We start from the raw sequence: 23,161 nt of genomic DNA on the forward strand, positions 1-23,161 counted from the left end.
ATGTGGACGTGAGTTTCAACTCCTTTGGGTAGATGCCAAGAAGCATGGTTGCTGGATCAGATAAGAGTATATTTAGTTTTGTAAGAAACTGCCAAACTGCCTTCCAGAGTAGCTGTAGCATTTTGCATTCCCACCAGCAATGAATGAGAGCTCCTGTTGCTCCACACCATGGCCAACATTTGGTGTTGTCAGTGTTCCAGATTTTGGCCGTTCTAGAAGTTGCATAGTGCTATCTTACTGCTGTTTTACTTTGCATTTTTCTGATGACACATTATGTGGAACATCTTTATAATTTATTTTTATACTCTCTATAAAAGTAAAAAATATGTCCACCCATTACATCCTGGTCACATGTTGTGGAATTCCTGTGTCCCTTCCTTTTCTTCTCCTCAGGTGCCAAATGTAAGGGACTCTCAGACTCCACAGCCTTTCTTCCTGGACACTACAGTAGAGCCTGTCTGGTGCAGGCGTCTGCTCAGCTGGGAGCTGCTAGAGAAGCAAAACCTCTGGAGGTCAAGGACTGAGCCTGTCTTGTTGACTGTTGAGTTCCCAGCCCCTCTGGTGTCTGGAATGTTGAAGGATCCCAATAAATGTTTAACATATATGCCCCCGGGTTGGGTCATTGAATGGAAGATAACTTTTGTCCTGTAGGGCAATGTTATCTTCCAAGGGGCATGGAGTTCCTGCATACTTTCTCTCCCCTGCCTCTGACCTGAGCCCCTAGAGTAATTGAAGGCTTTCCAGTATGTTACAAAAAGAATCTTCTGGTACCCAAGGTGGGATAGTGGAGACGCCTTCCTCCTTGGGTACCCCCTTTACCCATTTCCTCCAGTTCTCCCCAACCTAAATGTGAGGGAGGAAGATGGAGTTCTGAATAGAGCAGGTACTTCCTGCTTCTTTCTTACTTATTTGAACAATGTCTTTGCTCTAGTCACTGTATCATTCCAATCCGATACCAGTAGTGATTATATCATTGATCCTCTTTTCAGTTATTTCTAATTGGTTACAGACATTAATCACGGTCTCTGCATAACAGATTGTATCTGCTGTCAATACCTGTGCTCAGATAGCCGTTGCCTTGTAGATTTAACCCACTGTCAGGATTCTTTGAGGGCACCCAAACTCATTGTCTCTTATGTTGCCATTGGGCCAAGACTGCTTCTCTTTGAGTCCTTCTTTCCATGTGGCTGTCACTGCCAGAGTCCTCAGGAGGGTTGAGACCATCCAGGGGCCTGGGCTTTCTCACTTCTCCGAACTTCAGAATGGATAATCCGTTTGCTGATCCCCCGTCCCCTCCAAGGGCATAACGACCACCTCGGCTCTGAGCACTCAGCCACCTGGGCAGCTCCTTCTTTGCCCTGTGAAGGCAGGTGGAAGAATGGCGATTGGGCGCTCACAGTTGCCTGCAGGCTCCAGATGGTCGTAGCCAGAGAGGAAGAGGGGACTTTGGTGTAAAGAAAGGTACTGAAAAGGGTCACCATGGCTCAGAGACAGCCTCCTTGGGAACAGGAAGTGAGAGGCTAACCGCAGTCACTCAGGTGCCCAGTACATGATCAGAGCACCATTGATTAAGGCGCCTCACTAAAGACCCCAACAGCTGGTGTTCGGCAAGAGCTCCCTCTGCCCCGGCCAGTGTGTTCGTGCTTTTAGGGACTGTCTGATGGAATCTTCCCTGCAGCCCTTTCCTTTCTCTCTTTGCAGCTTCTGTTGTGTTGTAGGCACAGTGCTGGTCACTGAGGATGCTGAGATGAACAAAAGAGAGCACAGCCCTGCCCTGTGGAGCTCACAGTCCCGTGGTGCAAACCGGTAGCAGTGAAATAACCACATGCGGTGACAGGTGTTGGGAAGAGAGGCTGTGGGGCCGCCTGTGCGGGTAGAGGGGCCGCATGCTTGCAACAGGCCCTTTCTGGAGGCTGGACAGGCTGGGCAGGTGGAGGTCCGAGGGACAGCAGGCTTTGGTGGCTGGAGAGTGGAGGGAAGGACCTCCTAGCGAAGGGCCAGCCATGGAGCAAGAGCAGGAGTGGAGAGTATGCACGTCCGAAGCCCTGGGAGATAGGAAGTAGGTGTTTCCATTGTTTGTAAATAGGAAAACTGAGGCTAATCCAGATTCAGAAATCTGCCTGAGGCGACGCAGTAGATGGCAGACTGTATGAGTTTGCTCCAGCTGCCGTAACAAAGTACCACAGACTAGGGGCGGAAACAGCGGGAACTCCTTGTCTCACGGCTCTGGAGGCTGGAAGCCTGACATCAAGGTGCCGGCAGGGCTGCTTTCTCCATTGGCTTGCGACCGGCCATCTTCTTGCTGTGTCCTCACCGTGGCCTTTCCTCTGTGCTTGTGCATCTCTGGGGTGTGTCTCTCTGTGTCTTAATCTCCTCCTATAAGGACACCAGTCGTATTGGATTAGAACCCACCCTAAGGACCCCATAAGCTGAATTACTTCTTTAGAAGCTCTGTGTCCTAAGACAGTCACATTCTGATTACAGGGTGCTAGGGCTCCAGCATATGAATTTAGGGGACACATTCAGCCCCCGGCACTGACCTTCCCAAAAAGAGGGCTTGGTAGAGTCTGAGGAGGCAGGTGGGGGCAGCCCGGGGGTGCTGAGTCGGAGACGAGGGGGAAGAATTGCAGCGCCGCCCTGAGGCGGGGCTCCGAGCAGGAGTGCACAAAACGCAGAGGCTGAGCCAGGCCGGGGAGGGTGACCGCGCCTTGCCAGTGGAGTGAATGCATGTGCACTGATCTCCCCGTCAGACACCAGAGTCGGAAAGAGCCAGGTCAGAGCCGGGGCCAGCCTGGGGCGAGGCACAGATCCTGGGGAAACCAGAGTCTGGTCAGAACCCGCTTGGGTGGATTTCCTGCAGCCACATCTTGCTCTTAATTACAAGCAGGTAATCATTGTGCGTCATTCTGTAGCTACCATCAACTCAGATGCCCCGCACCCCCCACTCAATACAACTGTCTGTGATGATGGAGATGTTCTCTGTGCCCTCCAAGATGATGGCCGCTAGTCACAGGCGACTGTTGAGCGCTTGCAGTGTGTCTAGTGCATGTGGCTGAGAGCTTTTACTTTTATTTAATTTTAGAAAGTTTACTTTTAAATTTAAAAAGTCACACGTGGCCACCACATTGGATAGCCTCATCCTTGACAGTGCAGCTGCAATCATACTGATTGCTAGATCAGCCAGGAGGGGTTTGGGATCTCCAGGAGCAGGGTGCGGGGATGGGGAGCCCCTCTGAGAGGTGCACTTGTCAGCTAGAGCAGTTTGTCCACGTCTGCTGGACGCGGAGACCCAGCTAGGGGTGGGAGGGAGCCAGCTCTTGTGAGCTGCCCTCCCATTTCTCATTCTAAAGAGAAGGCAGGGCTCACTCGTTCAGCAAATGTTTCTGAAGCGCCTCCTCTGTGCCTCTGACCTCACGTCACTGCGGGGCTCCACTGGGGCAGTAGTCAGTCCCCAAGTATACTGTTTAGTGCGTGGTTGCCATGTGCCAGCCACACACTCTTTCTGTTATTAATTTAATCCTCAGAGCCATCCTCTGTGGTAGATACTATCTTTCCCACTTCACAACAGAGGAAAGTGGGATTCAGAGATTTTGAGTGACCGCTTCAGCAATTGGAAGAGGCCGGATTTGAAGCCAGGTCCCTCTGACTCCAGAGTCCACACTGGTAGTGTCTGTTCTCTTTTGGAAGATCTCATTGGAGAGGGGTGCAGGTGAGGGGAGTGGGCCAGGGAGCACATCTTGTTGACTTTTGGAGATGCTGTCACTTGCAAGGCCAGCTTGTGTGAGGAGGACGCTGAGGGCGAGGCATCCACAGGCATCTGCTGAGAGACTTAACTCAAGCAAAAGCCAGGGAGGAAGCTGACTGTGAAAAATGGTGAACCAAAGGGGCAGGTCGTCTGGACACAGGGAAGGGCTAGTCTGTTGGGTCGTGAAATGCATATTGGGACAGGGACAGGCAGCTGGGTGCCCAGGAGGGAGCGTGGGAGTGGAAGGGCTTATCTCCTCCACCTGCTGTGCCCACTTCCTGCACGCTGCCCCTCTGGCCTCTGCATCACATGCATCTGAGAGCAGCAGCACGCTCGGGGTAGCAGCTGCCTGATAAGAAGGCTGCTCCGACCTTGACCTCCGGCAAGGTCATCTGAGACCTGGAAGTTAGGAGAGGAAACAGCAGGTTTAGAGGAAAAACTGGCCTTTGGGGAAGTTGCAACAACTTGTGATTTCTACGGCTGTTTTGCTTTCTGCTCAGCTGCTTCTCCAGGATGGAAGACAGCCCAGGCAATAGGAAATGCCACCTGATGGCCAGCTCTCCAGTCTCCTCCCAGCATGCTTCAAGCGGATTGTGAGGATAATCTTGGGAAGTTTAAACCCAACCAAGGCCCTCGGGGTCCAGAGCAGACATTTTCCTGCCACCTCTGGTCAGACCTTTGAGTGCCGAGTTATTCATGCATTTACCAAATATTTCTTGAGCGCCGGGCACTGTGGTGGGTCCTGGGGTACGGGCATGGACAGGACAGCACTGTCCGAGGCAATTACCAGAAGGACGCAGAGAAGTTAGCCAGATGAGGGCATGTGGCTGGGGGAGAGACATGGAGTATGCAGGCAGAGAGAAGGAATGTGGGCTCTGAAGGGTGCATTCAGGAGACAGAAAGACATTCATTGTGCCTGGATCTTAAAAGCAAGGAGGAGGAGTAAGAAGTGAGGCTGCAGGGGGATGAGGAAGATCAGACGATGAAGGGTTTCCTAAGCCGCAGTACATAAACAGATGGTCTCTTAGGTTGACGGCAGTACTGAGCCGCTGAAGATTCTAAGCAGGGGTGCGACTTGCTCAGATTGGAATGTTTATAAAAATTACTCTAGCTGTGTGGGGCTGGAGAATGGATTAGTTGGGGGCAAGAAAAGATTCAGGAAGAACAGTTTGAAAACTAGCACAGGTGATGGCCTGGATTGAATTAGAGACGCAGAAGCCGGGATGGAAAGAAGGGGAGGGGTCAAGAAATGAGGATGATTCTAAGCACTCGGTGAAGGAGAGCGCAGCTTCCAGGCTGACTTCTGGCTCAGGCGACTGGGTAGAAGGAGGTCCCAGTTAGTGATGCAGGAGACACAGAAGGATGAGCAGGTCTGTGGGGGAAGATGGTGAATTCTGTTGAGGACATGTTGGGACATGAAAGGGAGGTGCCCACTGGCAGCTGGACTCGGCGGCCTGGAGCTCAGCAGTCGACCTGGGCTGGAGGTGATTTGCAGAGCTGCAAGGCAGCGAGGGTGCGAAGGGCTTATCAGTGCCTGCTGCAGAACGGGAGTGCCTCCACGGACGAGGAGGCGGAGGCGCAGAGAGGCTGAGGACCATTCAGGGCTTCGTACCCAAGCTGAGATTTGAACCACACCCTTTGTGTGTTTGTGTGTGTGTGCATGTGTGCACACGTGCACGTGTGTGTTTTCCCCAGTAGGCAGTCCTGTCATTACTCATGCCTGTGCCAGCCAGTGTTTGAAAATATCACAGTTGCCTTTGCCAACTTGGTGCATAGCATTGGCTTAATTCTGTGGGACATCTAGCATTGAATGCCCCTAGAATAGGGACGGCACATTGATACTGGAGCTGGGGATTCAAATTGGCATTAGCTTGGTGGACAGGCAAATGGAGGGAGCATAATGTAGCCATGCGTGGTGAATGCTAGATTCAGAGGGTTCCTCTTTTGCACCCTGCAATATGGGCAGTTTCCGTGGCCATGAGCGTAGATCTTGGTGAAATCGCTTCTCTGCTGAAGAACGAGAGATCAGAAGATAGTTCTGCTCAGTGCTGCGTGTGCATGAACTCGCCGCGGTATTATTTGAGGTCAGAGTAACCTTGTGAGAGGCCACCTTCTGATCCTGCCAGCTGTCTCCTTTACCTGGAAAAAAGCTTAGCCGTAAAAGAAGAGAAATAGCTTAAGGGGAAGGATGGAAGAGAGGGGAAGAAATAAATAGCCGAGATGGGCAGCACAGCCATACTTGTGAACACTCTGGGCTGTTGGAGCATGGCAGAGTGGAGTCTGCGTGAAATGTCTTGTGAAATAGCAGAGAGCAAGGCCATAGCCCCTGGGCTTCGGAGGCCGTAAGCTTATTAAAAGTTTTGTTTTGCTCCGTGGAAGCAGACCCTGTTTGTGTGTGCGTGTGAAAAGGAAACAAATCCTGGCATGAGATTCCGTTCCACTGAATTCATTCGGAAAGATGTTCCTGTTCGGTGGGCCAAGACGTTATGAAAAACCATAGACGCTGCTGAGAAGCTGTCCTAAGGGGTCCGGCTTGTCAAGACCCAGTTCTGAGCAGCTGATTGCTGCTTGCCATTGTTCGACCTGGACTGGGGCTGAAAATGCTGATTCCCTGAATGTCCCTAAAATAGAGGCCAGCTCAGACCGGGCTTAGAGCTGGGGTGAGAGCACATGAGCCAGATTCTAAATCAGATCGAAGCAAGAGGGGTTGTCAGTGCTTTGACCAGAGAGATTCCCTGGGTGTTAATTCCACCCTCTGTGAGTAGGACTCGGGACTGGAACGCATCCTCAGCTCAAGGTTGTGGCCATCTTCTTGTCCCTTTTAGCCCTGCGTGGGCCGTTGTCTTCTCTGCGTCTCTCAGTGAATTTACTTGGACTAGTGCAGAGAGAGCATCCTGTTGGCTTAACCAAGTACCATCGCCCCCTAGTGGGCAGAGCCCTCTGTACGAAGCCTCATGGTAATCGTTGGCCAACCTATGGAGGTATCTTCTTTGAGTCAGATGCTGTGTTCCAGTCCAGTCAGTGGCCAACTCAGACAAAGCCATGTTACTTTGCCAAGTGGGCAGTGCTGGGAGGGGGAGTTTGAAATGGCTGGACCGTGGCCGACTTGCACACTCCCAGTATCTATTGTCGGGGCAAGGGCTTGGCTCAAAGCTAAGTTACCAGACTGGTTAACGGCTGGTGTGTTAATCGGCCGCTGTGTTAGAGAGTGGGCCCAGGAAGAGCAGGTGTGTTGAGTAGCAAGTCCAAAATCCCAGAATGATGCAAAGACCTTCCCGGGCTCGTCTAGTCTATTCTGTCAGGGATGTGGGAATCTCTCTGGATTTGGGTCAGAGGGCGAGGTTGAAAACCAGACACCACCACTTAAGAGCTGCTTGGTCTTCGGAAGCTTGATTAACCAATCGGAGCCTCACCTCTCGTGCTGTGAGCTGGACCAACAACAATGCCCCCTCCCAGGGTTGTGAGGATGAGGTGAGGAAGGTACCTCCCCTAGCATCTGGTACCCGGAAGGCACGTAATGCCTTCGTCTCCTTCAGAGAAATACCAGGGACCTTTCAGCATAGGGTCACTTGCGGAAGGAGTGTGTCCACCCAGGGGCAAGAGAGTGGGATATAAGTTACATAAAGATTTTAGTTATTGCAGCCAGAAGAGTTTGGCAGACGGTGGCCAAACTTTCTAGGTCAGTGTCCGGAGAGGAGAGATATAGAGAGTGTTAGTGGTGATAATTTTGTCTGTCTGTCTTTCCTGCTCACTCACTCACTCATCTGTCACTTCTCTCTCTCTCTCATCTACTTTTTGTTCCATCTATCAGTCATCTATGTACACACACCTCATTTTTTAATTAAGAATTATTTCTTGAATGCCTAGTATCTGCCAGGCACGGGGGGTACAGTGATGAAGAAAACAAACCCATGACTTCATAGAGCCTGCATTTGAGGCGTGGGGTGCAAAAGATGATACATGAAAACTAACTCATGGCAGACGGTGACAGTCTAATGTGCTTCCGTGTGCACTGCTTCATCTTATCCTCGCAGTACCTCTGTGATGGAAGAGGGTCTCATCATCCCATTTTAAAGACAAAAAAAGTCAGACTCGGGGAGCGGGGGGTGCCTCGATTTCACCAGGTGGACACAGCCTGCCTGGGGCAGAGCTGCCTGACTCGGCATCCTGCATTCTTTTGACTTCCCCATAATGTAACTTCCTTGGAAAAGGAAGAAATATGAACTGACGGGAAAAAAGAGAAGGTTTTCAAAATAAGAGTTTGTAAATCAACCTTAAGAAGTTCCATGAGTTGCAAGGGGTAAAAAATAGCTCACTCGGTTACCTTTATTTTCCCTTCTGGTTTTAAATTCCCATAGCACACTTTCTGTGAGCGGTGCAGGGGACTTTAGCTTCTCGCATTGCCAGGCAAATATTTATCCTTATGGATAAAGCAATGCCATAGTCGTCTTCACGGCCTTATTCTAAAACGTCTTCCCTCCCTCTGGAATTTTACACTAGGCCAGCATTCTTGTTTTTGTTTGTTTTTTGGTGAGGAAGATTGGCCCTGAGCTAACATCTGTTGCCAATCTTCCTCTACTTTAGGTGGGACGCCACCACAGTGTGGCTTGATGAGCGGTGCTAGGTCTGCGCCTGGGATCTGAACCTGCGAACCCTGGGCTGCAGAAGTGGAGCACGCACACTTAACCACTTGGCCACGGGGCCAGCCCCCTAGGCTAGCATTCTTGACCGTTCCTCTCCTCTCTTTGAGGATTTGTCAGGGGCTGCAAGGCAGATGCCCAGTGGGGCCGGGCAGGTGTGACAGTGCGTGAAGGGGGCCTGGTGGGAATACTGGTGACCTTGAGAGTGAGCGTGTGTCCTCTGGGGGTGGCCGTGACTCAACGCCATCCAGTCCCCACGGGTGTTGAGGGTGCACCGTGTTGCCAGTGCTCGTCCTTTGGGAGAAACACAAGTTAAGATTTCATGCACAATATCTTCAATTTAAATTTTAGTTCAGTTTCAACAAAACAAAATAAAACCCATAGTGTGGGCCAAACCAAGCATGCCCGCGGGCCAGAGTATTTTGGGTCATAGGCTGGGTTACAACCTGCTGTCATGGGACACTTCTCAGTGGAGAGAAGGGATGTGTTTACATCAGAGATCAGATTTGATTTGTTTGGCCCGGAGAGTTTTGAGACCCATTTTGAGTTAATGGCTAATATTTTAAAAGTGGGATATTTCACCCAAAGATCTAGGTTTCTGGCTTCTTTAGAAAACAAAAATCAAAAGATGGAACAACACTGAGTCCAGTGTTACCCAGTCACAGACTCCTGGTGCTGAGTGTGGCACTTCCTTTAGACAGGGGCTGCCTAGTTTGCCACAGTCCCCATCTATTGTTGACTTCTGGCCCACTGCACTTACTAATGTGATCTCCCTGATGCCTGTAGGCATTGGAGTTTGTGCTCACAGGTTCAAATCTGTGTTTGATCAGAACGTGAAAGGGGCATTCCAACTCACCTGACATCAGTGTGGGTTGACGGTGAAAATCAGCGTGCTAGTTCTCCCCAAGCAGAAGATCGCTCCCAGGAGCAAAATCAGTCCTGCTGGATCTTCATAGACCCTTTTACTTTTTATCTGTGCCTGGGGGAAGATCTGTGTGTGTGTGTGCCTGTGCGCACACCTGCATCCATCCTGTGTGTGCACTTGTGCGTGCAGGGCATGGAGGTTTGATCTTTCTCCCGTTTCCCTCCATCTTCCCGTTTACCAAGCAGTTATCTCTGCTGTCTTCAGCTCTGGCTCTCAGGCTTGGGGAGCAACCTCTTGCTCATTGGTGCCGGGAGGACCAGGCATCCTCACTCTCGTGGTGGGCCCCTCTGAGTGGCTGGCGATCTTGCTGTTTTATGTGTTGTTCGCCTCTCACAACCCGTTTCTATCTGCGATGCTCTGAAATCCGTGGCAGTCTCCTTGAGATACGCGTGTTCAGCAGCTGAGACCACTCAAAGCTTTATCCCTCTATTCTGCCACCATTGCTCCTTCATGGAAAGGATTTGAAAAGGAAACCTTGACTTTTAGATTGATTTTTAAATAAGCACCTATTTAGCTGTTGGTGCTTGAAAAGCAGCCCGGATTATAGTCTTCCAACAAGCAAACAGTATTCTAATTGATGCCTCTCCTAGCTGATGAAAGGGGCCTCCCCCCAGCCTGGGGACAGACCTGATATTCACAGGTTGTTGACAACAGCGGGGAGTGGGGAGAGGTCAGCGAACGCGGGCACAGGCGAGTGCTTTCTCCTCTCCTCGGTCCTTCCCCCGTGGACTCTTGTCCTGCCGCTTCCTCTCCCTTCTAGTTGATTGCCGTGGTTTTGGTGGTCATGCCAAGGTTTTTTTGCTGCATTTCTAGAACAAAATGCAGACTAGGAAGTACTGTTGCATTGCTAACCCAGTGGTTTCCAGGAAAGATGATGGACAGAGTGTTTAAAATTGGATTGGAACTTAGAAGTTTCCAGATTCGTAGATGCCTCCCTCCGGGTGAATAGTCTTCTCTGCTTTTACTAGAGATGTCTAGAATCTAAAGTGCCTTTGCCAAGAGATGAATAAAAGCCTTTCCTCCTCCATCGGGCCTTCCTAGAGTGTGAGAAAGAAAACATATTCTCCTTTCACTCCAGTCATGATGGCCTTGAGGAGAAGTGAATAGCCAGCATTTATTGACCACTCCTTAGACACCAGGCTTTGGGCTGAGTGCGTCACATGATCATCTTGTCCTCACAACCAGCTTAGGAGGCTGCTCTTGTTGTCATCTCCAGTTTACAGATCAGGAGACAAAGGCACAGAGAGGTTAGGTAACCTCTCTCAGGCCACACAGCGGGGGAGGGGTGGTACCTGGGTTTGAGCTCAGCCCATTCTTTTAAGTGGAACACACTCTGCACTGCAGCCTATGTTGATACATTTCATCCGGCTGCGTGTTTCCTGATACTTTTCTCTCTGCCATTTACAGAGTCTGTGGAGGCCGAATGTTGCAATTCGTGAAGAGCGGTTAGTGTGCAGGACATTACTCATCATAAAAGTGAATAGTCAGTGTTTATGACATGGCAGGGACTGTGCTAAGTGCTTTAAATGCATTTTCACTTGGGGCTCTCATACTGACTCTGAAACGTGGGTATGGAAGTCACTGACCACGATCCTACCTCCAGGATTTGAACCAGGATTGATGCAGTTAGAAGTGAACCCACCCTTTAATTTACCATGTTGCAATTTCATCCTCTGCTGTTCTCTCTTCAGTGTCTGGTTTGCTCCAGCCACAGGATGGCTCAGTGCTGTTGGTTTAACATGCTAAATGATTTCCTACCTCAGGACCTTTGCACAACCTCAGCTCTCTGCTTGGCACACCTTTTCTCCTCTTCTCCCCTCAGCAAACCATGCTTTAGCACCCCGTTCAGGTGTCACCCTGGGAAACTTTCGGCATCTTCCATGGAAAGAGCTAGTGGCTTCTCTCTGCCTCCTCCCCTGGAACCCTGCTGTCTTTAGACTCTCTTACTGCCCTCCTTACACTGTGTTGTCATAATTTGTATACCCCATGGAGTTGTAAATCCTTTGAAGTGGAGATTATGAAGGATGCATCTCACCCGACTGTGTGGTTTGTCACTCTCCCAGAACCTACTCCAGTGGCGGGTAGTCATAGGTGCCCAGGCACCAATGATGAGTCCCTGTCTCGCTGGTGCCTAGCCTGGAGCACAGGAACAGACATACTGAGTGCATATGACAGTGCTTGTATTAGTCAGGGCTCTCCGGAGAAACAGAGCCAAGAGGATATATAGAGACATATTTAAGGGGACATTTGTCATGGGAATTGGCTCACGTGGCCATGGAGGCTGAGAAGTCCCGTGCTCTGCCAACTGCGAGCTGGAGACCCAGAAACCAGGTGGTGGAATTCAGTCTGAGTCTGAAGGCCCAAGAACCAGGAGTTCGGATGTCCGAGGGCAGGGGACGATGGACGTGCCAGCTCTGAGAGACAGAGGGAATTCACCCTCCCTCCCCTTTTTCCTGTTTGGGCCCTTGACCGAGTGGAGTTGCCCAGCCGCTGTGCTGACAGCGGATCTTCTTTACTCCGTCGGCTGCTTTAGTCCCTTCCAGAAACACCTCGCGGACACACCCAAAATAGTGTTCTACAGGTATCTGGGCATCCCTTCCCCAGCCCTGTCCAGTGGACAAGATTACCCATCACCGTTCTCAGTATGGTTTTATTGATGGTTTTGTATCATTCTGACTCCCCTCCCCACCTCTTTGTTACCTTCTGGCTTCAAACAGCGTTTAGTAGACGATGGAATCATTTTTCTCGCCCAGAGGTTGGCTGACCTCTTCCTGTAAAGGGACAGAGAGCAAGTATTTTAGGTTTTTCAAGCTGTGTGGGCTCTGTCAACTACTCACTTCTGCCATTGTGGTGTGAAATCAAACTTTGTTTGCAAACATGGCAGCCGGCAGATGTGGCACACCGGCTGTCGCTTGCTGACCTGTGTTCTAGGAGATTCTTGTCGTGACAAATACTGGAAGATGATAATTGGGCTGCTCTTATCACAGTCAAGATTAGCTTAGTTGCCCAAGCCACAGTCTTAAACTGGTCCTTGAAGAAAGGATTGTGTGTTCAGTGTCATGCATAGCATCACTCCGAGTGCCTCACTGTTGGCCCATTTAGGTATCATTAAAGGGGTCTCGTAGGTTGTCGTGGAAAGGACCTATGCTTTGGAGTCAACTATTCTGGTTTGAATTCTGCATTTAAGCTGTGTGATCCTGGGTAAGTTACTGAACCCCTCTGATCCTCACTTTTCCCATCTGTGATACTTAGATCACCATCCTTACCTTGCAGCATTTTAATGGGCTGCAAATATTTAGCCTGTTTCAGGCACATAATAGGGATTGAGCAAATATTAGTTACTTTGTCTTCTTGCAGGCTTTTACCGCAAATCCCAACCTTTCAGCTGCAACATGGAAATGTAAACTGTAAAAGCCACTAGAGCCCAGGGAGGCCCAGTGTATTTGAAATTCTAGAAAGAGTCTTTGAAAAGTGAGAGACATTTAAGTCTGAGGAATTTGTCCTTTCTAACTGTCTCACCATTCTCTTTGAGACGGAGTGAGAAGAATTTGACATTTCATTTTCACACCTGAATGTTACAAGTCTAATGCAAGCTTGGGAATCAGAGGTGGCTGTGACGTCAGGGGACGGGGAACGGAGGTTGCAGACCAAAGGCAGAGATGGCCTGTTCAGCTCTGCAAGGAGGTTGATTGGATGCCTACAAGGTTATCAAAGGGACTCTTACGAACATTCTGGGACCAGGAGGAGTAAATCTTGGGATGCTCTATTGGGAAAAAGAAGTTGGATGAGACCCCTGTATCTATCTGTACGTGCCACACATCATAAGTATCTATGTCCCACAGCTCCTTGCGTATGGTGTAGGGCACCTAAATGTCACAGAGAACTGTCTGGCTCCGCGTCTGCCCACACTTCGCATTCTGTTCCCAGACGGGATCTCCGCAAGCGTTCAGAAATGCCTCTCCTTGGTCCAGGCTGACTTCTGTGCTCCTTACAGCCAGTGTCTTCGTGTTTTTACCATTGAGCTTTGGCGATGTTTCTGTCCTATTGCCTGCACGTGGGGCCTACCATGACTGGACTCCTCCTCAGGCAGACCAAAACGCTCCTTCCTGTCCAGTCCCAAGGCATTCTGTTCATAAGCCCTCAGACCACTTATAACACGGAATGGACCTTCGTCGTGCCTCTCTCTCTAATAGATTAAAAGCTCCTTGAGGACAGAGGTCACATCTTATTGATCCTTTTAGCTCCAGTACCTGGCATGGTGGCAGGTACTTATTAGAGGCTTGATAAATATTGCTGACTTTGAAAACAGGAAACTATTTTTAAATTTGGAGATATTTTCAAGCTGACAAACTGAAAATGTCTTGAAACGCTGGCTGTCCAGAAAAAATGGTTTTGTGTTGACTTTGAAGTTGAGTGGCCCGTCCTTTTAAACCAGCCCCGCTAGGCCCTCGGCGAGTCTCAGCGCATCTTGGTGACAGAACGACATCGCCCAGAGGCCTGCGGTGATTGGCTGCATCATGGGGCGCACTGTCGTTCCAGATGTCGGTCCTGCGGGGTTTTCCTGCGGGAGCAGCAGGGAGCGGAGCCACCGCTCAAGAAACACTCCAGGATCTGCAGCATTGACCCTGAGAACCGTCCACGCAGGTGGGTCAGGCGGAGGTTCAGTCCACGGTGACTGGAGGGCAGGGCGAATGGGTCAAACCAGGCATTTTGTGGGAAGTGGTTAATGTTTAGGAAGTGTGAGCACTTGAGTAAGAGTAAGCAGCCACGGCGAGAGCCCTTCGGGTGGCTTCTCAACCTGGGATTTAGCAAACGTCTGCTGGCTGCCCGCCATGTGCTGGGCACTCAGTGAGTTCAAGACCTTCTGAGAGAGGCACTAGCAATGTTTCCATTTCGCAGTTGGGAAAATCAAGATTCAAAAAATTAAGTAACTGTCGCAAAGACTTAGAGCTGGAGAGCTGGAGTGACTGTGATTCAGACTCAGGTCTCTGTGCTCAAGAAATGCCCTCGTCCTTTGCTGTGGCAATGGTGGTTTAGACCATGAACTCTAAAGCCAGACTGGGTTTCAACGCTGGCTCTGTTACTTATGAGCTGTGTGACCTTGGACAACTTACTTAATCTCTCTGTGCCTCAGTTTCCTCATCTGTAAAGTGCGGATAATAATAGTTCCTACCTCACTGTGATGATCAAATGATGTCCTATGTATAACATGCCCAAAACGGTGTCTGACATATAGCAGGCACTGCACAAGTGTTTGTCATTATTACGTAGGACCACCTCTTCCATACAAGGCGCCTACTTGGTCTGTTGCATCGTTTTGCATGAATCTTGGTGGGCATAGCGCAGCATACTCTTCACCCACTGTCCCTTTCTCGGACAGCACTGAATTTCCAGGGATATGGGGACCTTTGACGCATCTTGCCCCAGCTCGTAGCTTAAAATCTGGTGATGTTATTATTTTTCTTCTGCACGATTGTGCATCGCAGGGATTTCTCTTGTAGCACTGACTAAACAGGATGCTATTTCTGCAGGGGCCTTGGTGACTGAGCTGCTGTGGAACCCACCACGTTTATGTGTAGTTTGCGAACTGGCAGGTTGATCCATCAAGAGTTCCAGGAGCAGAAGCGCACCTCATTCTGTTTTTCTGGGAGGTCCCCTGCCACACTGTCTGTGTGATGTGCCGGAGGTTGGTTTCCTAAGGGCCTGCAGCGGGAGGGACATCAGTACTGAGGGTTCTAGAGAATGAATCTGGACAATAAGTGTTGCTGGCCTGTGTCTGCAGGGTGAGCAACTGTTGCCTGCCTCTTGCCCTCCCATAAAGGAAGGTGGCACATGTCTGCAGAATGTTCCATGGCTGAAGGGTCGCGGATTCTGTCATTAGAAAACACCAGGGCTTGTTATATGTTTAGTGGGAAAAGCCTTCCCTGCGTTGGTCCGTTCATCTCGCCTGCTGCTTGCAGACCTCCTCTGGCTGTGCATTAGGTACAGAATCAACTCCAGAGTCCTTACCATGACACACAGGCCTTACGGTTTCAGGTGCCCCAAGTCCAGCTGGGTGCAAAAAGCCACGCCCTCTCCCCCCACTTGTACCCTGTAATCACTTTCCACTGAATTTCTTGACTGGTCTCCAGATAGTTTGTACTTACTCATAGCTTTTGCCTTTGCATGTGCTCTTTCTTTTGTATGGTATGCCCTGTCTCCTCTTCTCCAATGGCAAACTCCTACTTATCCTTCAAAACCCAGCTCTGATAACGCTTCCTTTGGAGAAGGCTTCTGCAAGGCACCTAAGCCAAATTACTTGCCCTCTCTCCTGTCCTCCTCTAGCACTCTCTTCTCTGGTATGATAATGAATCCATTGACTTTTGTTATCTCTCCACCAGTGCATACTCCTTCATGGCAGAGACCGTTTATCTCTGACCTCCTTTATTTCTGATAGGAGTGAACCATGAGTTCGAAGTCCTGGCTTGCAGGAGTCTGGTTTCTGCAGGGCCGTGCCTGCTTGGCGAGTTCTCCTGATTCAATGCATTTATTTTTAGCAACAAAATTTAACGAAAATCCCCAAATATGCATGCTGTCACTACAAGGTGCGTTATTCCGTGGGTGTTGCTTAGCCAATGCTCCCTCCCCGTTTTAATCCACTTCCCCCTGATCGGTGCCGTCCTGCACCCCTTTCTCTAGTGCTGCTTCTCTGAAAGGCGTTCCGTGTCTCCGCTGCCCCCTGATGTGTGGGTGGGGAGTCTCTCTGGACTCAAGCACGTTAGCCTGTCGGCGTTGGCGAGTGAAGTCAGTCATCTTGCAACTGACCCAACCTCAGAATTAACATTTCCAGTCCCCACTTTGTCTGTTTTGTTTGTTTCTCTAAAACCTGCTGGTCTCCTTCACACCTCCATAGCTTTGCCAGGATTCAGTAATCACTCATTTTTTTCAGCAAATGGTTATTGTTTACCTTCCATGTGTCAGGCGCAGCTCTAGGCATTGGGGATGCAGCAGAAAGCACAAGAATGTAGAGCTTCTACCTTGAATATATGACTAAATTAAATATTGTGACGGAAGATGAGAGCACTGTGGAGAAGAATGGAGGTGAAAGAATAAGTCTTGTGGATACTTGGGGAAAGAGCATTCCTGGAAGGGCTAACAGCAGGTGCAAAGGCCCTGAGGTGGAGGAGTACCTACCGGGTTTGAGGAACATGGAAGATCGCTGTAGAAACTCTGACTTTTATCCTGGGTGAGGTGGGAAGACATTGGAGAGCTTTGAGTGGAGAAATGCCACTGACTTCATGTCTTCACAGCATTACTGTGGCTCTTGTGTTGAGAATCGACTGTGTGGGCCAAGGGAGGAAACAGAGAGCAGTCAGAGAGCCCCGCAGTCATCCACATGAGAGCTGCGGCGCATCGGACAGTGGTGTTCCCAGTCCGCGAGGACACCCTTCTCTGTGCCATCAGGAGCAGTCTTTCTCCTGTAAAATCGAGGGCCGGGGCATCCTCCTGCTGTAACTCTCCCGGACTTTCTTCTCCTGCCCTCAGCACGTTTGACGTAAACTCCTGTGGTAGTGATCATCACGTGCTGTCATCCTCACTGAGCTTTTCTTCCTGCGCTGGTTTTACTTCACTTGGGAATCCTTGGGAACTTACTCATTTGTGAATTCCCAGGGACTGGCACAGAGCCTGGGACATAGTAGGCAAGTTTGGAGGGCGGGACGCACATTGCAAAGCTACCTGGTGGACACCCCAACACCCATGCTCACCGTTTCTTGGCGTTCTAGAAGAGAGCTAGTCCAAGTCTTGCCTCTGCCTTGCTGGCTCGTGTGGCTGAACAATTGTGCATTCTGAGAAGAAGAGCCCTGAGGGGGATGAAAAGAGTGTAAGAAGGAACGGATTTAGATTTGCTAACACTGAGCTAAGAACTGTGTGCATGTTTCCTCATTTCATCCTCACTCGATCTCATGAAGCATCATCTCCATTTTACAGATGGGATAACTGAGGCTCCAAGGCTTTAGATCACCCGGCCAGTAAGTGGCAGACAACAGTCCAACCCAGGTCTGTGGGCTTTGAAGGCCAGCGCTCTCCCCAAAGATAGACTGTTCCACCGAACCATCGGGAACCAATTCATCCTGCCTGATCGCCTTCGTATTATAAAACCTAGTGGGGAAGGCTGCAGCTGTTAGCTCTGGGTCTTACTCCAACTGTCCACCAAGGGATGCAAGAGTTTCTTGAGTAACTCAATTCCTTAGAAAATAATTCGCCTTCTTTTCACTTTCTGCATTCTCTTCTCTAAAAATTTCACATAAATAACATAATATACCGTTATAATATTTTATAATACATAATATAAAGTATATTAAATATATATAGATATGTAAAATATAAATAGATATTATGTTATATATATATAAAGTCACCCAGGAGATACATGGACAAAACCTGAATGTCCCTTGATGGGGGGAGTTAAGAAAGGTGCAGCCCTGAAAAGAAACTGAGTGGCCCTATGACATGCCAGGACGGCGTGATTCCTAGGTGCATTTTAAGGGGAAATAATTAAAACAAAGCGTTCTGTGTATCGTGTGTTTTCGTTTGCGTAGAATGAGGCCTGTGCAGACGCACACGGGCTGAGCTGTGGGCGGTCCTGGCGGGCGGGGAAGACGTTGGCACAGTGTCTGATTCTTCGGTGGGGCCAGGTGGACGGCAGGTCACAGGTGGGAGGCAGACTGATTTTTCAATAGATTCTTCTATGCTATTTGATTTTTCAAAGAATCTAAGATGCACACATATATGTACACATACGTATAAAATATGTATTTCGATTGGTATATAAGTATAATATATATATAAATGTTGACATGTATTTTTTAAAATCTAGCTAATTTTAAGCAGGGCTTCCCCGGTGCGTGTGGTATCTCTCATACACCATCGCACAACTCTTTGGCTTCACAGACGGTCTCTGGGGACAGAGGCCCTTTGGTTGGGGACAGCCACTCTGGAGGCTGTCAGCTCCGCGTGGGCTGCCTGGCTCGCTGAGGCGGAAACCCCCTGGGGCCTGGCCTCATGCCCTCCCTTTGAGCCCTTCCCCTCCCACCCTCAGTCTGCTCCCTGCGCATCCTTCCAGGCTCAAGTCCTGCAGGATGGAGCAAGCCTGCTTCTCTTACGGCTCCAACAGGAGCTGACGTGAATCTTACTGGCTGCTGGCCTGCTTAACTTTATGTGTCAGCTTGGCTAGGCTCTGGTGCCCGGTTGTTTGGTCAAACACCAGTCTCGATGTTGCTGTGAAGGTATTTGTTTTAAATGTGATTAATATTTAAATTAGTAGATTTTGAGGAAAGCAGATTATCCTCCACAGTGTGGTGGTCCTCATCCAATCAGTTGAATCCGTCTGTCTCTATAGATCTATCTATCTGTAAATCTTTATCATACAGACATATGCCTACGTCTATATCTAGATATATCTATACTGTCTGTGTCTATGTCTATATCTGTATCCATTTTCTCTCTCTCTCCCCCGCCTTTTGGTTCTGTTTCTCTGGAGAAACCTGAGAAATATACAGCTGTGATTGGCCTAACTTGAGCCATGGTCCTGCCCCTGATGCATTACTTTCTCCATAAGAATGCAACACACTGGGCTAAAGTTAGGGGTTGCTCCCAGGGCTGTGGGGGAGTGAGATCTGCCCTAATGACCATGGTACTGAGGATGGGAGAGAGGTAGTCTGGAAACCAGAATCAGGCTGTTACAGGAAGTAGAATAAGTGGAGGCTGGAGTGAAACACAACAAAACAGAGAACAGAAGTCCATCACTGTGGCTGTTATTATCTCCTCTTGCAAATGAATTAACAGGCTCAGAATGGTTAAGAGGCGTGGTTGAAGTCACACAGGAAGTTGGTAATTGAGCAGGATTCAAGCCTAAGTGTGTATGATCTTGAAGTCTTTATTTGTTCTTTGTCCCCCATCATTTCATTCCTTCCTTCATTTATTCATTTCATCATCCAGCCAGCCAACAGTAAACTAATGTTTACCGGCTGCTCACTATTGACAGACATGGACTGTGCTGGACCCTGAGGAATCCAGATCATCTGACCTTAAAAGTGTCCCTCACATGAGAAAAAAATGTTTCCTGTGCTGCAAACCGCTTTTCAGATATTCCAAACAAAATTCACTTCTCTCGAGCTGCTCAGAGCAGGCACATTCAAATCCGGATTGGTCTTCAGAGAAAAGTACAAACTCCTTTTCCGCTGAGCCAACTCATTTTCAATTCACTCCATGAAGTCAGGCAGAGTACCAGGAGGGTAAAAACAATCGTAACGACACCACCGCCCACTGCTGTTTACAAGAAGGGGCATTCCTGGTGGGGCAGAGGAAGATGGACGGCACCCGTGTGCCAGAGCTGGCATGGCGTCCTGGCAAGTGGCAGATTTATGGCTCTGGCATCACCAAAGGAGGAGTCCCTTTCACTGATGTCCTTCCGAGCTCCCCTGGTTGGTTATTGCTCCATTTCTTCTTAGCGTGAGTGATGAGAGGGTCCTAGGAGGCAAGTGGGTGCATGCAGGCGAGCAGTTGTTCCATGGATTTATGGTTTATTCTCTGCTCGAGTCACTTTCCTGGCTGCTGCCACTGTGAATGAGTTCCTCTGTGAGAGCAGCTCCTGGCCTCGCTGTGCCCACTGCTGCCTCCGGGCCTTTGCCGGACATGCCCTGCCTGTTACTGTAGGTCAGTCCAAGCCCTTCCCCTTCCATGTGGCCAAGCTGTAATACTAGTAATCGTGGTCCCGTTTGACATTCGTGTGGCACTTTACAGTTTATAAAGTAAGGTACGGTTTATAAAGCAGTGGGTCACACTGGTTCAGAGCACGGTCTTTGGAGCCAAACTGCCCGGGTTCAGATCTCAGTTTAGCCTTCACAGGCCAGATAATCGTGGGCCACCTACTCTCTCTCCCTCGGTTTCTGCATCAGTAAAGTGTGGGCAATCAGAGGGGCTCTTGTGGAGAGTAATTTGAGCTTATCCATGTAAATCAGAGGGTAAGCCCTAAACAAATGATTATTATTTTTATTTTATTATGTAAGTCATCCTAAAAGAAGGAGGAGAAGCAAAGAATTGGCATAGTGGTTTGTAATCTCAGCTCTGCCACTAATCTGCGTGAGCTTGGGCAAGTTATCAGTTTTCTGTCATCTGTAAAATGGGGATGATGACAGTGCTCACTGCACAGGGTGGTTGTGAAGGTTAAATGAGATGTTGCCTGGTAAGTGTTGAGCACAGTCTCTGTGATGCAGTGAATGCCCAATGACAATCGTTTTTAACGGTAACTAGGCACCTTAGAAACATTTAACCACTACGTCAAGTGAGCTTGATTTGTGCGATATAATCCTAAAGGAACTTTATTTTTGTCTTCTATTGTTTCTTCAGATTTACTCAGTGGGGCTGATTCTGTTGCTGCCTCTGGATGAAAATTCTGGAAGGCCCTACTGACTTTTTGGTACCTATTCAGTAACAGAAGGTCCTACAGCCCCTGTAAGTTGCAAAACTCAGTTGCACATCAATAATTAACATATTCAGTCCAGTGCAATTGCTAAAACTTTAAACGTGGTTTCTGGGCTTGCCACATGCAGGGCAGCTTGCTGTCATGACAGGGAGGTGACCAGCTTCTATCTCCTCCCTCATCTGCTGACCACAGTTTCTGCCTTCTCCAGCGTTGGAGAGGGGACAAGGGAGAGGAGAGGGGACATGAAAGTGTTTCCTTGACTGGACTGTCGTGAGCTGGTATCAGCACACTTCCTGGAATTGGCAGATGTTTCAAGCAGGCTCTTTTGCTCGTGGTTGCTTTTGGGGTTTCTTTGGAGATTCCCATATACATCGACATCCCTAATTGCTGGAGCTCTCTCACCAGCGATTCTCTTGATGACAGAAATTTCATCGCTGTTTCTGCACTGTCACTTACAACTTCTTCTCAGCCCTTAGGAAAACGCGATTTCACTTCATCTCTTTCTGTTGAGATTCCGTTTTTCCTTCCAAGTTGTCCTCCTGGATAGAACCTTCTCTCTTACACATGGCTCACGTCTGGTTCACGGAAACATGAGCTTCCCACAAACTCATTTAATCTTCACCTGCCTTTGTGTGATGAGTGCTGTCATTATCGGCATTGACAGGGGCAGAATCTGAGACGTTGAGTGTACACGTAGCATATCCAACATCACACAGCTAGCAAGTGATGAAGTCATGCCCTTAATCCAGGTCATCTGACCCCATAGCCGAGATTTTGACCACCCACGTTGTACTTTCAACTTAAAATTGAGCATAATTGTTTTCCTTCACTGTCTGAGAAAAGATGTGTAAAAATTATGTACAATTCTCCTTCTTGTCTTTTGATTTTTGGGGGAGGTATGGGAATGAAAATGTTCTAGTCATGCTTATCTAGTGTTTTCTCCTTTCCTGCTTCTCCCTCCAGAAAAGTCTAACCGTACAGAAAAACAAAAACAAACTCAGCCACCAAATAGAAAGACCTCTGTCTTTTGCTGGTGTCCATTTGCTCAGCATCACAGAACTCAGCGCATGTGCCCTTCCCACGAGCTGTCTCTCTGCCTCCCACCTTTTCTGTGTGTTTCATACCAATTCTCTCTAGCTCACGCTTAGATTTTCTCCACTGTTGGATCTTAACAATATAGTTTGGAATTCAATTTATAAGAAGAATATATTACACTTTACCAAGTTACACTGCATACCCTCTGAATCTGATTACTGACATCTCTGGGGTCTCAGGATTGCTTCAGAGCAAACTTGATTAAACACTGTTGGATTAGTTAAAGAGGGGTGCATCTACAGCTGCCTGGATAGCCCACTGTTCTTTAAGAAAAATATTGGATAGGGGCTGGCCCGGTCGCTCACTGGTTAAGTTTGCACGTTCTGCTTCTTGGTGGCCCAGGGTTCGCCGGTTCGGATCCCGGGTGCGGACATGGCACCGCTTGGCAAGCCATGCTGTGGTAGGCGTCCCACATATAAAGTAGAGGAAGATGGGCATGGATGTGAGCTCAGGGCCAGTCTTCCTCAGCAAAAAGAGGAGAATTGGCAGCAGTTAGCTCAGGGCTAATCTTCCTCAAAAACAAAAAAAGAAATATTGGATAATCCAATGCAGGCAAATCAGACATCAGCTTGTTTTGTTAATGTTCTGACCTCATTTAAAATTAATGAGATTTTATTAAATTAGAAGATCCAGATAAGTTAAAATAAAATTGATTCATATATTTTTCAGAGGTGAGCGTACGAAATCAAACTTCCAGTCTTATTGGCTTACTAGTTTAAAAATACTTTTCATAAATTTTAGTTCTCTTGGGGTAATAGCTTGTCTGTTTCAATGGTATTGGGTGTCCTGTCAAATGCTTTTGTTGTAATCAGCATTTTCTTTCCCCACTTCACACAAAGAAAACCTAATCTACCCCTCATTTTGCTGCTTTCTTTGAAAAAAAGAGAAGGATTGGGAGCTATTTAGCCAATCTGCCTTGCTGCAATTTCTCATATCAGAGGAATCTCGTTCTTCTTTTTTTCCTTCATATTTTGTAGATTGCAAATATGTTTGAAGATGTCATTGTCAGTGAAAGGATTCTTTTCAGTTTTCCACTGTGTTTCTTTTCATCAATCTAATTCTCTCTTTAACTCAATGCTGCTTTTATTTATAGCTTGTGACTCCTCTTCCGAACCTTCTTCTACTTTCCAGAATGGTTGCATTTTTAAAGCTACGCCTGATTGCCCATATTTCCAGTTTTTGCAGTTAGAACCATGGGGATTTGGCTTCCCTGCCCTCTGTTTTAACATCAGCTCCATTCATGGCTGTTGTCCCTGAAAATCACATATCTGCTGTCTACCAGAAAATCAAGC

General features: G+C 48.6%; 1 protein-coding gene across 1 annotated transcript in view; it reads left to right on the top strand.

The window, feature by feature from the left end:
* Positions 1-14,900, top strand: part of LOC139040128 (heparan sulfate glucosamine 3-O-sulfotransferase 4-like) — a 57,744-nt gene extending 42,844 nt beyond the window's left edge. Inside the window, 2 exon segments of the mRNA XM_070484010.1 lie at positions 13,850-13,954; positions 14,842-14,900. Of these exon segments, the coding sequence (XP_070340111.1) occupies positions 13,850-13,954; positions 14,842-14,857 (121 nt within the window). The 3' untranslated portion in view covers positions 14,858-14,900.
* Positions 14,901-23,161: the final 8,261 nt, after the last annotated feature.

This window comes from Equus asinus, chromosome 14 (assembly GCF_041296235.1).
Source record: "Equus asinus isolate D_3611 breed Donkey chromosome 14, EquAss-T2T_v2, whole genome shotgun sequence".
Taxonomy (NCBI): Eukaryota; Metazoa; Chordata; class Mammalia; order Perissodactyla; family Equidae; genus Equus; species Equus asinus.